General features: G+C 33.5%; 1 protein-coding gene across 5 annotated transcripts in view; it reads right to left on the bottom strand.

Annotated features, from left to right (window-relative positions):
* Positions 1-13863, bottom strand: part of DMXL1 (Dmx like 1) — a 128509-nt gene that overhangs the window by 98483 nt on the left and 16163 nt on the right. For all 5 annotated transcript variants that reach the window (XM_065874433.1, XM_065874434.1, XM_065874435.1 and 2 more), the window contains exons 3-6: positions 13443-13514; positions 10545-10623; positions 5882-6014; positions 1097-1163 (exon numbers count right to left, since the gene is read on the bottom strand). In XM_065874433.1, coding sequence (XP_065730505.1) covers positions 1097-1163; positions 5882-6014; positions 10545-10623; positions 13443-13514 — 351 coding nt within the window. The remainder of the gene's footprint in view (positions 1-1096; positions 1164-5881; positions 6015-10544; positions 10624-13442; positions 13515-13863) is intronic.

Raw genomic sequence — 13863 nt, 5'->3', positions numbered from 1 at the left:
TAGCATTCCTTAACTGTTCTTTAAGAATTAATGTGTGTGGATGTGTGTATTTTGCAAGGGTTGGTTCAAGGAAAATGCCAGTTACCATTTGGTATGGAAAATAAAGTCATTTAGGAAAGACCTAAAGATGAAGTTAGGGCTTCACGTGCCCACTTAGCCAAATACCAAATAAGAAAGCATTACCATTAGCAGACTTCAAAAGACTGGTGATTTTTGAAAACACAGTTTTTATAAATTACCATGTGAATGTTCAAAGAAAATGTTGATGATAACTAGTTAGCAACTACTACTATGTAAAATATTCTAAGCACAATCAAAATTGCATCTCCAAATTTGAGAAGGAAAGCAAGAACAAGAGAGACTAGCATGTACCAGGTTCTGTTCTTAAGCTATTAATTGCATTCCCAAAGCTGACTGTAAAGTCAATTAGATTAAACAGCTCTACTTTTATCCTAAAAAAACCTCACTGAGGGTTTAAGGTATATCTCATATTCTTAGTCTGCAGGTTTTGAGCCATGGGAACAATAACGTCAGACTATTAGTTGTATGTAAAGTGCTCTGTGAACCAATGATTAAAAATAAAATAATTTCAAGGGAATACATTATTCTGAAATAAACAGGTAATAACAAAGAAAAGTTACAAATGTCCTTCTAGAAAGTCTGTAAATACAGCCTAATATAGCTGTCAGCTAAAAGATAACATAAATAGTAGTTATAGTTGATTATTGACAGTATACTTCATCCATGACTCTGTGCCAGTCACTTTACATACATTGTCTAAACTAATCTGATGATCAACGACCTATGAGGTGGGTACTATCATTCTCAGTTTATACATGAGAAAACCAAGGCTCAAAGAGAGTAACTACTTGCCCAAGATCAAACAGTTGGTAAATGGCAAATTTATACCCAGATCTACCTTTGATCTATGTTGTTTCAATTATACCATACTGCCTTTAACACAATATTTAGCCAATTTTTGCTACTTAACATTTTTAACAGAAAATGTTTTCAACTTAATGAAGCCAGCTAATTTTTTTTGACATTTCAAACTATACCATAAACACAACTTGACAATAGTATTTTTACAAATTACCTTCCCAGCAGTGGCAAAAAATTCACCATCTGGTGAAAACTTCATTAAATGAACTTGGGAAGCAGTTCTGTAAATTAAACAGACAAGAAATAATTTTCAAGGAAAAATAAATAAGAGAATGCAACATTACTTCTCTAAACTATATTCAGCAATTTGCTTCAAATAGAAAATTTTGTGATAAAACAAGTTTTACACTCACTTTTAAGTATATCTGATATAAAATAAATTAAAAAATAGAAAACTTAATATTAAATATAAAAATTATTTTTTATGTAAAAATATCCATGCATAAGAATCATGTAAGGAATGACTTGTCAGTCTTTTTTTTTTTTTTTTTTGCGGTACGCGGGCCTCTCACTGTTGTGGCCTCTCCCGTTGTGGAGCACAGGCTCCGGACGAGCAGGCTCAGCGGCCATAGCTCCCGGGCCCAGCCGCTCCGCAGCACGTGGGATCTTCCCGGACTGGGGCACGAACCAGTGTCCCCTGCATCGGCAGGCAGACTCTCAACCACTGCGCCACCAGGGAAGCCCTGACTTGTCAGTCTTCAAAGCTTAAGACAAAAGAGCCATAGGTCTCATTCCCTTAGGATGTGAGAAAGAAAGTTTTCATTTTTTAATCTGGAAACCTAATTTCCGGAGCCATAGATACTTATATTCCAACATACATTTACAAGGACAGTAAATCAGTATTTTAAAACGAATTCTGCCTTAAGGCTGCATTTGCATAATTAAATATTATGTATGGGTTAATGGGAGACTTGCAACTATCATGGATTCGGCCTTCCAAGTTCACCAACATACTTGGTACATAGTTGTCTTTTCTTCTCCAAGGAGCTTCGGCTCATTTCCCTTCATCACCTTCCCTTCTGGCTACCTGTATATACTAATCTCAAGACACTTCTCACTATGATTGCTTTCCTTTTCTTTACCCAAGTTCATGCTTAGATAGATTCATCCTAAATTTATTTGTAAAGCAGGCCAAAGAGATATTTTGTCACATTTCATTCCAAATAAAAATAACTTTTTTCCCCTGATTTCTAAAAAATATTTGTTTGCTTATTTGTTTGTTTGGCTGTGCCGGGTCTTACTGCGGCACACAGGATCTTCGTTGCTGTGTGCAGGATCTTTAGTTGTGGCACTCAGAATCTTTTAGTTGCGGCATGCGGGCTCCTAATAGCGGCATGCGGGATCTAGTTCCCCGACCAGGGATCGAACCCAGCTGCCCTGCATTGGGAGCGCAGAGTCTTAACCACTGGACCACCAGGGAAGCCCCTTCCCTGATTTTAAATGTTATAAATACATAACAGAAAATATTGATACAAATGGGTGAAAGGAAGAAAATAAAATCATCCATAGCTTCACCAATACCACAACACTCATTCCCATGCAAAATCACTGTTAACATTTTAATACACTGACTTCCAGACCTCTTCCATATTCCCTCTCCATATACTTTATGTGGAAGGGTGTGGGGAAGGAGATGGAAACTGATGCCATATTTACAATCTGCTTTGTAATATTTATTTTAAAATATGTCATGAACATTAAGTAGTACAATGAACATTTTTGCACACACATTTTTATGCATCTGGTTAATCCTAAGGACATCTTTAAAACAAATAATTAAAAGTCTGGTCTGCATGATTGTGACCTTGTTGCCCCTACAGTCTTTTCTTAAAACAGTAGCTAAAGCAGTTCTTTTAAAAGAGAATGACTGGGTTGGCCAGAAAGTTTGTTTGGTTTTAAGTAAAAATAAGAGACATTTTCCATTTTCACGAAGAACTTTATTGAACGTATTCACTAACCGAACGAACTTTTTGGCCAATCCACTAGATCTCAACACACCCTCTGCTTAAAACCCCCAAGGCCTTCCCAACTCACTCAAAATAAAAGGCAAAAGCCTCACAATAACCTATAAGCTGACTCCTGACTCCCCTATTACTCCTTACTTTGTTCACTTTACTCCAGCCACAAGGTAACATACACTTTTACCTCAGAGCCTTGCACTAGTTCCCTCCTCCTCCAACGTTCTTCACCAGAAGATACACACACATAGCTTACTCACTCACTTCCTTCAGGTCTATACTCAAATGTCACCTCTACTCTTCTTCCCCCTACCCTACTTAATTATTCTCTATCGTACCTACTGGTCCTCATCTAACAGGTATAAGCAGTGTTCTAAATGCACCACAAATGTATGATCAAACCCAACTTTGAAATGTATTCCAGTTAGTGTAATCTTCAGTTGATTCTAAAATAAAACTGGCATAGTTTCTAGTCCAAGGCTTTATTGCTTACTTAAATAACAAACCACCTCAAATAAACAATTAGTATGTCTAGTCCAAGTTCCCACTGTATAACTCTGATTATGATTTAACTTAATATCCTTCCCCTCTCCCAAACGCAAGAAATACATTTCAAATTCTCAGTTCAACCCAAGGAATCCCCTTACTAGATCTGCAGTGAAGGCACTGTAGCACTTCTTTGTTCTTCTCTCCCCCATTAGCTCTTTCTAAAGAACTATCTTTGCAAAATCTTATTTCCTCTCTACATGTAAACCCTTTTTAACACCCATGATCTGGCTGAGGGGGTGCAAAAAAACACAGAACCAGCTCCTTTGAAATCTCCTTTCTATGTTCTATACATATAGGAGGTCTGCCTTACTCTGACTTTAGTATCTGATTTATACCCTATTACTGCTTCATATGAAACTGACTCAGGGGACTTCCCGGGTGGCGCAGTAGTTAAGAATCCGCCTGCCAGTGCAGGGGACACGGGTTCGAGCCCTGGTCTGGGAGGATCTCACATGCAACTAAGCCCGTGCACCACAACTGCTAAACCTGTGAGCCACAACTACTGAAGCCCGTGCGCCTAGAGCCCGTGCTCCGCAACAAGAGAAGCCACCACAATGAGAAGCCAGCGCACTGCAACGAAGAGTAGCCCCCGCTCGCCATAATTAGAGAAAGCTCGCATGCAGCAACAAAGATCCAACACAGCCAAAATTTTAAAAAATAAAATAAAATTTTTAAAAATATGTAAAACTGACTCAGGAAGAATGCCATTCCTAACATCCTGTCATACTGATTTACTGGTGTATTGTCTATCTCCCCCTATGTGTTCACAGCTATATACTAAGCGCTTTTACCACTGTCTGGAACATGATAAGCACTCAACAAATATTTGTTGAATGAATGAAAGAAACTTGGACTTGCTATCTGAAGAGCATAAGAAAAATTAAGCCTGTTGATTCATACTTCCAAATTGATCTCTAGAAAGATGATACCAATTGTATGCCCTTATTAAGAGTATATAAGAATACCTTTTCTCCGCTCACTCGTAATAGGTATTATTCATTCTCTTCTTTATGGTTTTGAGTGAAGTCAATCAACTCTTAATATGCTCATTACTCATATGTACTACTGTTTAAAATTTTTCTCAAAAAAATTTTCTCTTCATTGTCCATTTTTGTTTACTTTTGAGATATGTTATTTTCTAGTTAATTTTTAAGACCTCCTTTTAAAAAAGGCATTAACCCAAAATTGCACATTATTTCCCAACAAGTTTTTGGTTCTTTTCCTTATGGTCTTTTTGCTTTACAGAAATTTTTTATTGATACACAAAACTATTAATTTTTTCCTTTTCTTTCCTTTCAGTTTCTAATTTTGGTGTCATACTTAGAAATTTTTTCCATAACTCTAAAATAGCACTTCTCATCCAACAGTGATAGAACACAAATGATAAATGTTAGCCCAATATGTAATTTTTAATTTCCTAGTAGTGACATTTAAAAAAGTAAAAGGAAACAGGTGAAATTAAGTATATTTTATTTAATCCAATATATCAAAAATATTATCATTTTAATGTGTAATCAATTAAAATTTAATAAGAGTTTTACATGTTTTTCTTTGTGCAAAGTTTTTGAAATCTAGTGTTCATTTTATACTTTTAGGACATCTCAGTTAAGTCTAGCCATATTTCAAGGGCTCAAGTGAAATGAGGCTATCATACTGGACATGGTAGTATTAAACTATGACAATTCACTGATATTTTCTTCTAAAATTTTTTCATTGTATAGATATTGCTTCTTCTTTCTTTGAAATTTATTTTGGTGCCAAGTATGAAAGAGATTCTAACGTCATTTTCTCCTCCACAGAGCTAGCAAGTTGCCCCACTGATGTAAAATGCCACCTTATATACTGAATCTCCAAGTATAATTGGGTCTAACCCTGGACCCTAATCTATCTGTTCCTGTATCAACAACAAACTGCTTGACCAGTTGTAGCTTTAGAATTCATTTTACTATACTGTATATCTTCATTCTTTTCTTCTTTCAGGATTTTCCTGATTTTCCCATATTTGTCCTTTTAAATAAAATATGAACTATGCTCAAAAGTAGAAATTCCAATGAGATTTTGGTAAGGATGATGTTCAACATACAGATTAGTCTGGGAAAAATATACTTCTTCACAATAGGAAAACTTCCATTCAAAATCATGACAGGTGTCTCTGTCTCCTTTTGTATAATTTAGCAAGTTCTTATTTAACTATCTTCATATAGGCCTAACACATTTCTATGTTTCTTCCTAGTTGTTTTATTCAACAATTTTAAAAAAGTAAAAAAGGGTCTGCAGAACATGGGAAATGGTGAATCTTCTGTATATAAGAAAAGGCATGTCAAAATCAATACTTTTTATGTTAGTATGGTTTTACACCAACTAAAATGCATTTATAATATAAGACCACATGGAACAGGTTTATTGGTTTAATCCCCTAATTAATTGCTTACTTGCAATGCCAAATGCATCTCCAATCCCCAAAGTTAAGATCTGTTTTATCTGGATTTTCATCTTCAGCTGATTTCTCCAAGTTAGCACTGGACCACAGTTGCAAACAGCTAGAACCAGTTAAAAGACGATTGCCTAAAATATATATATATCAAAAAAAATAATAACATATATATATATATATCATTCACCAATTACTATTTAGGTATTTAATTAGTGAGTTAAGTACATGCTCAAGAGTTTTATATAATACTATAAAGATAATACAACTTTTTAAAAAAGTCAAATAACAAAAAGAGATTTGGGGTATGGGGGAGTAAGGCTATATTTTAACTTTGTTGAAGAAACTTAAGACAAAAAAGGGAACAGATCTTATCATCTCTCATCCAACAAACATTTAATGAGCATCTTCTTTGTAACAGGCACTGTGCTAGGCACTGGCAATACAATAAGAAATGAAAGACTGTCCTTTTTCATGATGGGTTCACATTCCAGTAGAGAAATATTATGAACAGAAGCATGAAAACATGCAAGTTCAAATATATTCCAGAGAATGCCTCATAATCTCATTATAGTTAAGGGATAAGGTACGTAGTAGACCTAGAAAAAGAACTGTTTGGAAAAAAGGGATCATATTGTGAAGCATTTTTGAGGTTCATAAAGAGTTCAGAGTTTGTTATAGGTAGCTGGAAGTTAAAGGTTTTATTTAGGGGGGGTGTAGTTTACATAAGTGTATCTGTATTTTAGAACAAGGGGTCTCAACTGGGAGGGGCTGTCAACAGATGGACGTAAGATGCCCATAAACCTCCTTCCAATGACATACATGCAAAAGTTATAGGTATACTTTGCGCATTTTTCTAGAGAGATAATCCATAATTTTCACCATACTTTCAAAAACTCCAGTAAACAAAGAAGGGTAAATTATGATTCTTTATAACTCTAGAGATAGGCAAGATTAGGAAAAATGTAAGACGCTGGGAAATCTGGTTAAATGACTATAATAAATACAGATGGGAAATCATGAGGATCTGAATCAAATATTAAAGTAATAAGCATGGATTTAAAAGCCATTTCAAAAAAAAGAACAGAATTTTCATGGCATGACACCAAGTAAAAAACAGATACAAGAGGTTTCAAGGACAGATTCCAACTTTATGACTTGGGGAATTGAGTGGAAGATTGTACTATCAAAGAAAATAAAGGCAGTACAATTTTGGCCAAAAAGCTGACAATAAATAAGGCATTCTATCGCTCTGGAAAGATCACTTTATTTAAAAAGTGAGTCTGTGGCAAAACACTGACTTTAGATCAGAAATCCTTGTGTCTAAATCCCAAATAAGTTAATTAGCTATGTGAATTTGATCGAGTTGGGCAACCTCTGAGTCTCAATTTTCTCACCTATAAAATTAGAAGTTTGTGTAGAGCTGTTGTAAGAATTAGCTATAATATGTATTACATATCTAGCACAGGCTAGGCACTTAGCAGAAGCTCAATAAATAATAGCAACTAGGTGGAAAGTCCTATAGACAGATAAAAACAGCCCAGAAAGTATTGATACTAATGAGACATTCCATTTAAATATGGTTATCATTCCACTGTTTAGCTTAGCAACATACATATGTTTTCTTTTTTTTACTGAGATGTAACTGACACGTATCATTGTATTAGTTTCAGGTTACAACATAATGATTCAATATTTGTATACAGTGTGAAATGACCACAACAATATGTCTCCTTAACATTCATCACCACACATGGTTACAATGTTTTTTCTTATGATGAGAACTTTAGATCTACTTTCTCTTAGCAACTTTCAAATACACAATACAGAATTATTAAGCACAGTCACTATGTCATACATTACATCCCAGGATTTATTTCATAACTGAAAGTTTGTACCTTCACCTATTTCATCTACTCTCCCCAATCCCACCCCACCCTACTCCAGCCCACTGCCTCTGACAACTACCAATCTGTTCTCTGTATCTATAAGTTCAGTTTTGACAAGTTTTCTTTAACATAAACTAAAGGTGAAACTAAGATAACCCATGAAGGATTAGGAAATTAATATAGAATACAAAATAATTCATCCCAGTTATGGAATGAAACAAAAGTAGGTAAGGTATGGCATAATACATTGATTTGAACGGAAAGGCAGAAGTATAGATATCAAAGTAGGGAAAAAAAAGCATTAAGTCTAAAATAGTAAGTCTTATGATTTAAGGAAGATGCAATAGTGCGTTTGGAGACAACACAAAGGCACTATAGTCAGTTTACTAGCACCATCTGAAAAATATTCTTTATATCCCAATACCTGGCATATACTAATACTAATAAGTAAATATTCATCAAAACCAAAATACTAGTATTTCACTTAATATATTCTAAATCTGTTTATATAAATAATTACAAAGTTCATTTACAAAAGTAATAATAGCTCCCCAATATATATTACAGTAATAACCCATTTCTCAACCAAACCACTTAAATTTTAAACTTTTTGATTATAAAAAGAAAAATGATAAACTTTTATGTGAATTTTAAATAAATCATGATTTAAAAGATAATGGTCATGAAACACTGGCAAGTCACTACTAGATATGTTAAGAAAATAAGTAGTTATCTTCTAATACTACTCTGTAATGATGATTTTAGAAGAACTAAAATACTGTCAATATCAATAACAATATCAATACTACCTTCTAAAGAATTAGTACTCACAGACTGCAGGTACAAAAATTCCAGGCAACTACTATGTCATTACTAAAGAAATATCACTCAATTCAAATAATAAATGTTTTTATTACAGTTATTCATGAGACTTCAAGTAGCCAGTTCACTTACTAACAATATTTTTATAGGTAAGTACCTACATAAATACCTTTTTACAGAAAGTATCAAGTACTTTCATATATACTACCATAGCTGATCATTAAAAAACTATCTTGTGAAATAGATATTACCTTAATTTAAAGTGAGTTAACCATTCTTGATATGTTAAGTAATCTGCTCATACCACAAAACTTGTAGTCACATATGTAAACATTTATTGAGAGCTTAATATATGATGGACCCCTAAAGATAAATAAAATACTGAATAAAATAGAATCTAAGCCCTTGCCTAATAAAAAAAAGGTAAACAAATAATTACAATAAATTGTACTGCTATCATAGAGTAACCATATAATTTATCATCCAAATAGGAACACTTGTGAAAGTAAAGGTGACACTGCTAATAATCTTATGAGGAAACAGGCATAAACTGGACATCAGCGACCCTATCCAGAGTAGAGTTATATTCAAAGTGCTGTACTAAATACCAAATTTGAACCCAGGACAAATTTTTACTCTTTTCACTGTATGCATAAAATATACCTGTAGGCTACCAGCTAGTAAGCATCAATCTCATGAGAAAAAACATCTTAAAACATTACGTGATTTTTATTTAATCTAAGATAATCTCTTTTACCTTCTAAAATAATTTCCCAAGGTTCTGAACTTCATATTCTAAATTAACATTTTTTCTCAGCCATTTTATCTACTATATTAAAATTTATCTTATCTATCTTAACTGATGACTTCTAGTTCTATGCTCCAAAGATAACTTCTTTCATAAATTTAGATTCAAATTTCTAACGATCTAATGAATACTGCTATAGGATACGCAAGCATCTCAAATTCCATACATCCAAATAAAACTTATGTTCCACTATCTCTAACTCCTACATATCACTCTTCTTGTGATCAAAGATACCCTCAGAATAATGTGAAATCCAGTTGTCAGGTAATGTCAATTCGACTACCTAAATGCATTTCATATCCATGTATTCCTTTCATTAGTCACGCCATATTAATTGAGCACCTACTATGATAAAGGCACTGAAACAAGTTCTTATTTCTCTTTCAAACTACTGTGAATGCATACTTTCCAAAGGTAATTATAGATAATACAGTATTTATCTTCCTGTTCGCCTTGTGTCTGATCATTCTAAGTTACTGCTACCAGAAAAATCTGGCAAAACCATAAATCTTAGCCTGTCACTAGCCATTTTCAAAAACCTATACATTTTATACAATTAAAAGGAATTAAATTAAAATTCTTTAATTCTTTACATGACTGTAAAGGCTTTCCATATATGCTGTACTCTTATCTCATCACCAGACTCACTCCAGCCTCAATGAAGTACTAACCATTACTAGAATATATCTTATGCTTTCTTTGTTCCTCTTTGCTCACTCTGGTAAATTGGTAAAAATGACTTTAGGATGATTTTTTAATGCAGAAATAGATAACTGATACATATACACATTATCTCTTCTTAGAATTCACTTCTTTTTTCCTTCCTCAACCTATCCCCACCTTCATTGTCAAAATCTATCTACTCTCATGGCAAAAGGCTCCTCTGCAATGGAACTTTGATTCCCCACAAAGAATTAGTGTCTCCTTCCCAAAACAACAGGTATTCCTACAATAGCTGGACACTATTATGGTGCATATTTTCCTCACTTCAGTATAAGCTCTAAAATAGCACAACCTGTTTTATTTACTTTTGTGTTCCCCACCATTTCACACAAAGCAGAACTGAAATACATGAAAGTAAGAAAAAAAAGCAATAGCCTAGACAAGTGTTATTTCACTTCAGTTAATTATTCTTGTATTCTTACCTGCAGGATCCCAAGTTATATTGTGTGCTATTGAGTCCAGAAAAAATTGGCCACTTTTCTGCCACTGACTATATAATTCCTAAAATTAAAAAGTGATTTAGTCAATAATTATTGGCATCTTTTCTGTCAAATGTATATACTGACACTAATTATTTTTAACAATACATGTACTCATTTTTTTTAGGTATAATTGACCATGTAGTCATACTTAAAGAGAATAAAATGTTCAGCTTGTCAAGAAAAATAAGGAATATGTGATGGAGGAGATCAGTGAGAGAACATCCATTCCTAGAAGTCCAAAAGCCTGTCGTTAGTATATTTAAACAACCAATAAGTATCTGCCAACTAGGACAACATATATATTAACCTCAGCCTTTTAAAGTTATAATTATTACTTTATTATTATTATAGTTACAAAGGTTTAATTTTAAATATGTCTGTGTCTGCTATTTGAGGATTCCTCCTCTATAAAGTTTCATCTTCACCTGAGGGCGTACGGTTATATGTGAAAATTCAGAATAAGAGATGTTAACACTTCCCTTACATTACATAATTTAAGGGCTTTTCATTCCTTAAAGCAATATTTTTCAAACTTTTTTAACCTGCAAACCAGTAAGAAACACATGTTGCACTATAACCCAGAACAAACACACATATAAACACACATAAATGCAATCTAAGTTCACCCTTAATACATGTGATACACTCTTAACATTTTGTATTATATTTCATTTTCTTTTAAATTCAGGTTGTGGCCTACTAAGTTGACTTCTCTAACCTCTAATACATTGAGATCCATAAACACTATCTTAATGTAGTCGTTCCCATACTTTAGTATGAAAACACCCTAAGATGTTTATTAAAAACTCAAATGCTCAAGACCCATGCCCAAAGGTTCAGATTCAAAAGGTCCAGAACTGGGCACAGGAAATCTGTACTTAAAACCAACATCTCCAGGTGATTCTGATACAGGTGGCCTGCAGAATATGCTTTTATGAAACACTATCCTGCAGGAATGGCTCTCAATCACAGCACACATCAGAACTCCCTCTAGATATAGATGTACAAGCACACAGGCACAATCCCACACCTACACATTTAGAATTCCTCAGGGCAGGATATGGACACACATATCAACTAGTGATTTTGAAGTGTACCTCTTGTGAAGAACCACCATCTTAAAAGAATATTCCAGAATGTACAAATAAAAGAATATAATATTTTTTATGAGGCTCTAAGGATTCTCTGAGACTATATCCTGGAATTCAAGATTTTGTGCATCTTCCAAGTTTAAGATTTTTCCATTTGATCCAGTTTTCCCTTTATTCATCAGGCTTTTTTTTCACCCTCTCTGCAAAGTCAGTGCTGCCTACCAATAAACAAGCCTCTTCTTATTGAATTTTTTACACTATTATATTAAACAATTATAATTAGTACAAGAGAAAATGGGCAAAACCTGAAATTCTCAATTCTACCCTTATCAATAAAGGCATTTTAACATAACAAACTGATTTTTTTTTAAAGTCAGCTATTTCATTCAACAAATACTTATTGAGTATTATTTGAAATACAGTGTTTTGGATGGAGCAACCACCTTTAAAATTTGTTTTTAGTGCTATCAGTTACTAACTCATAAGGGTGTGAGAGCCTCTAACACTGGATTCATTAGGTAATATATAAACACAAATAGAAATGAGGAGATAACTGTGGACTCTCCTTCCATGAAATTTTAAAATGGATACCAATTAACCCAGAGAAAATATTTTTCATTAACACAAGGTAAGGAAAAAGAATGCTCACACCCAGGAATCAAGGCAACTAGTTTCTCTCTTAGTTCTGGGGCTCAATAGCTGTTTCATTGCTCAAGTCACTAATTTTGGGGTCTCTGTTGCCTTATTTATAAAAAAGAAATAACAGTTGCCCAACTAAGTCAGAGGGAATTTGTAAGATACTAATGAGCTAAGTGAAAATGAAATGAAAGCTATTAAAAGATATATAAGGTAAATCTATTGTTGACACACTGTTTAATTCTTTACATTTAACACATTTCCACAGTCTTTGACATCAAAAATAAACAAACATTAACCAATTTCGGAATTGAGCGAAGAGCCTCTTAAGGTTGACCTGCTTAGTTTTCAATAGCTACAGAGCAGCAGAGAAATAAACCAGTCCTATGACTCCTACTACAATGCTCTTTAGACCACACCATGCTGATCTTCTTCCACATGGTTCAAATCACTAGCTTAACCTTCAGTAGAAATGGATAAAGCAGCCTGTTCTGACTGTTATCTTTAAGAGCATCTAAACACCCAAGAAATCTACTACATAACCTCAATATTTATAAATTATAAAGTTTTAACCAACTCTCAGGAACAATTTCTGAATATAGTTTCTTTATTAAAAAAAATTCACTGACCCGCTAACAATTATTACATGATATAATAAGTGCAAGAAAGTAAGTTCAGGGGGTAGGTTAAGACTTTGCAATTAAAACATGTCACTTTAAGAACAAAATATATAAAGCAGAAAAACTACCTAAAAGTAGATCACAGAAACAAAGAACAAGTGCCACATATGACTGGACAATGATGTTTGCCACTAGCAATAAAGTAACTGACAAGTTTCAAGTTGTTGACTCTTCAAATACTTAATAAAAGAAAAAAATGATAGATGGAAAAAACGAAAAGCATTTCAAGATAATTCATATGCACAATTTAGTTTAATTCTACTTCAATGAAACATACATCTTTAATAAGGGAGTAGCATTTAACATGTCTTTAATTACAGTGTATAATTTATACTGATTTATGTGATCACTCTAATTTTGTACTCTTAAAAATGGTATCTTTTAATACACAACACATTTTCATTTCTAAGAGAAAAAGATGAATTACTGACCAAATTTTTCTTTTGCTTCGGTAGGTTAACTGGTTCAAAAACAGATACAACATTTCCATAGGATGCTGCAATCTTTTAAAAAGAAAACAGAAAGAAAACTTATGGATATGTTAACTTACTTATGAATCAAAAGGACAAAAGAAATTAACAGTATAACTTAAAAAATACCCAACACAAAATTTCTTTCACCAATACTTGAGAATGTCAATTTTGGGGACTACCATATCTGGATCAGAATTCCAGTGCTGTCACTGTGTACCAGCAAGTTAAGCTCTCTGAACCCTAGTTTCTATCTATATTTACAGTATATATAATACTATCTTCCTAATAGGATTATTTTGAGGGTTAAAATAACATTTGTAAAGCATCTGGTAAAGAATTATCTATATAAGATGCATAGTAAATGTTAATTCCCTTCCTC

Source organism: Phocoena phocoena, chromosome 3, assembly GCF_963924675.1.
Source record: "Phocoena phocoena chromosome 3, mPhoPho1.1, whole genome shotgun sequence".
Lineage (NCBI taxonomy): Eukaryota > Metazoa > Chordata > Mammalia > Artiodactyla > Phocoenidae > Phocoena > Phocoena phocoena.
This window is presented reverse-complemented; position numbering and strand designations above follow the sequence as displayed.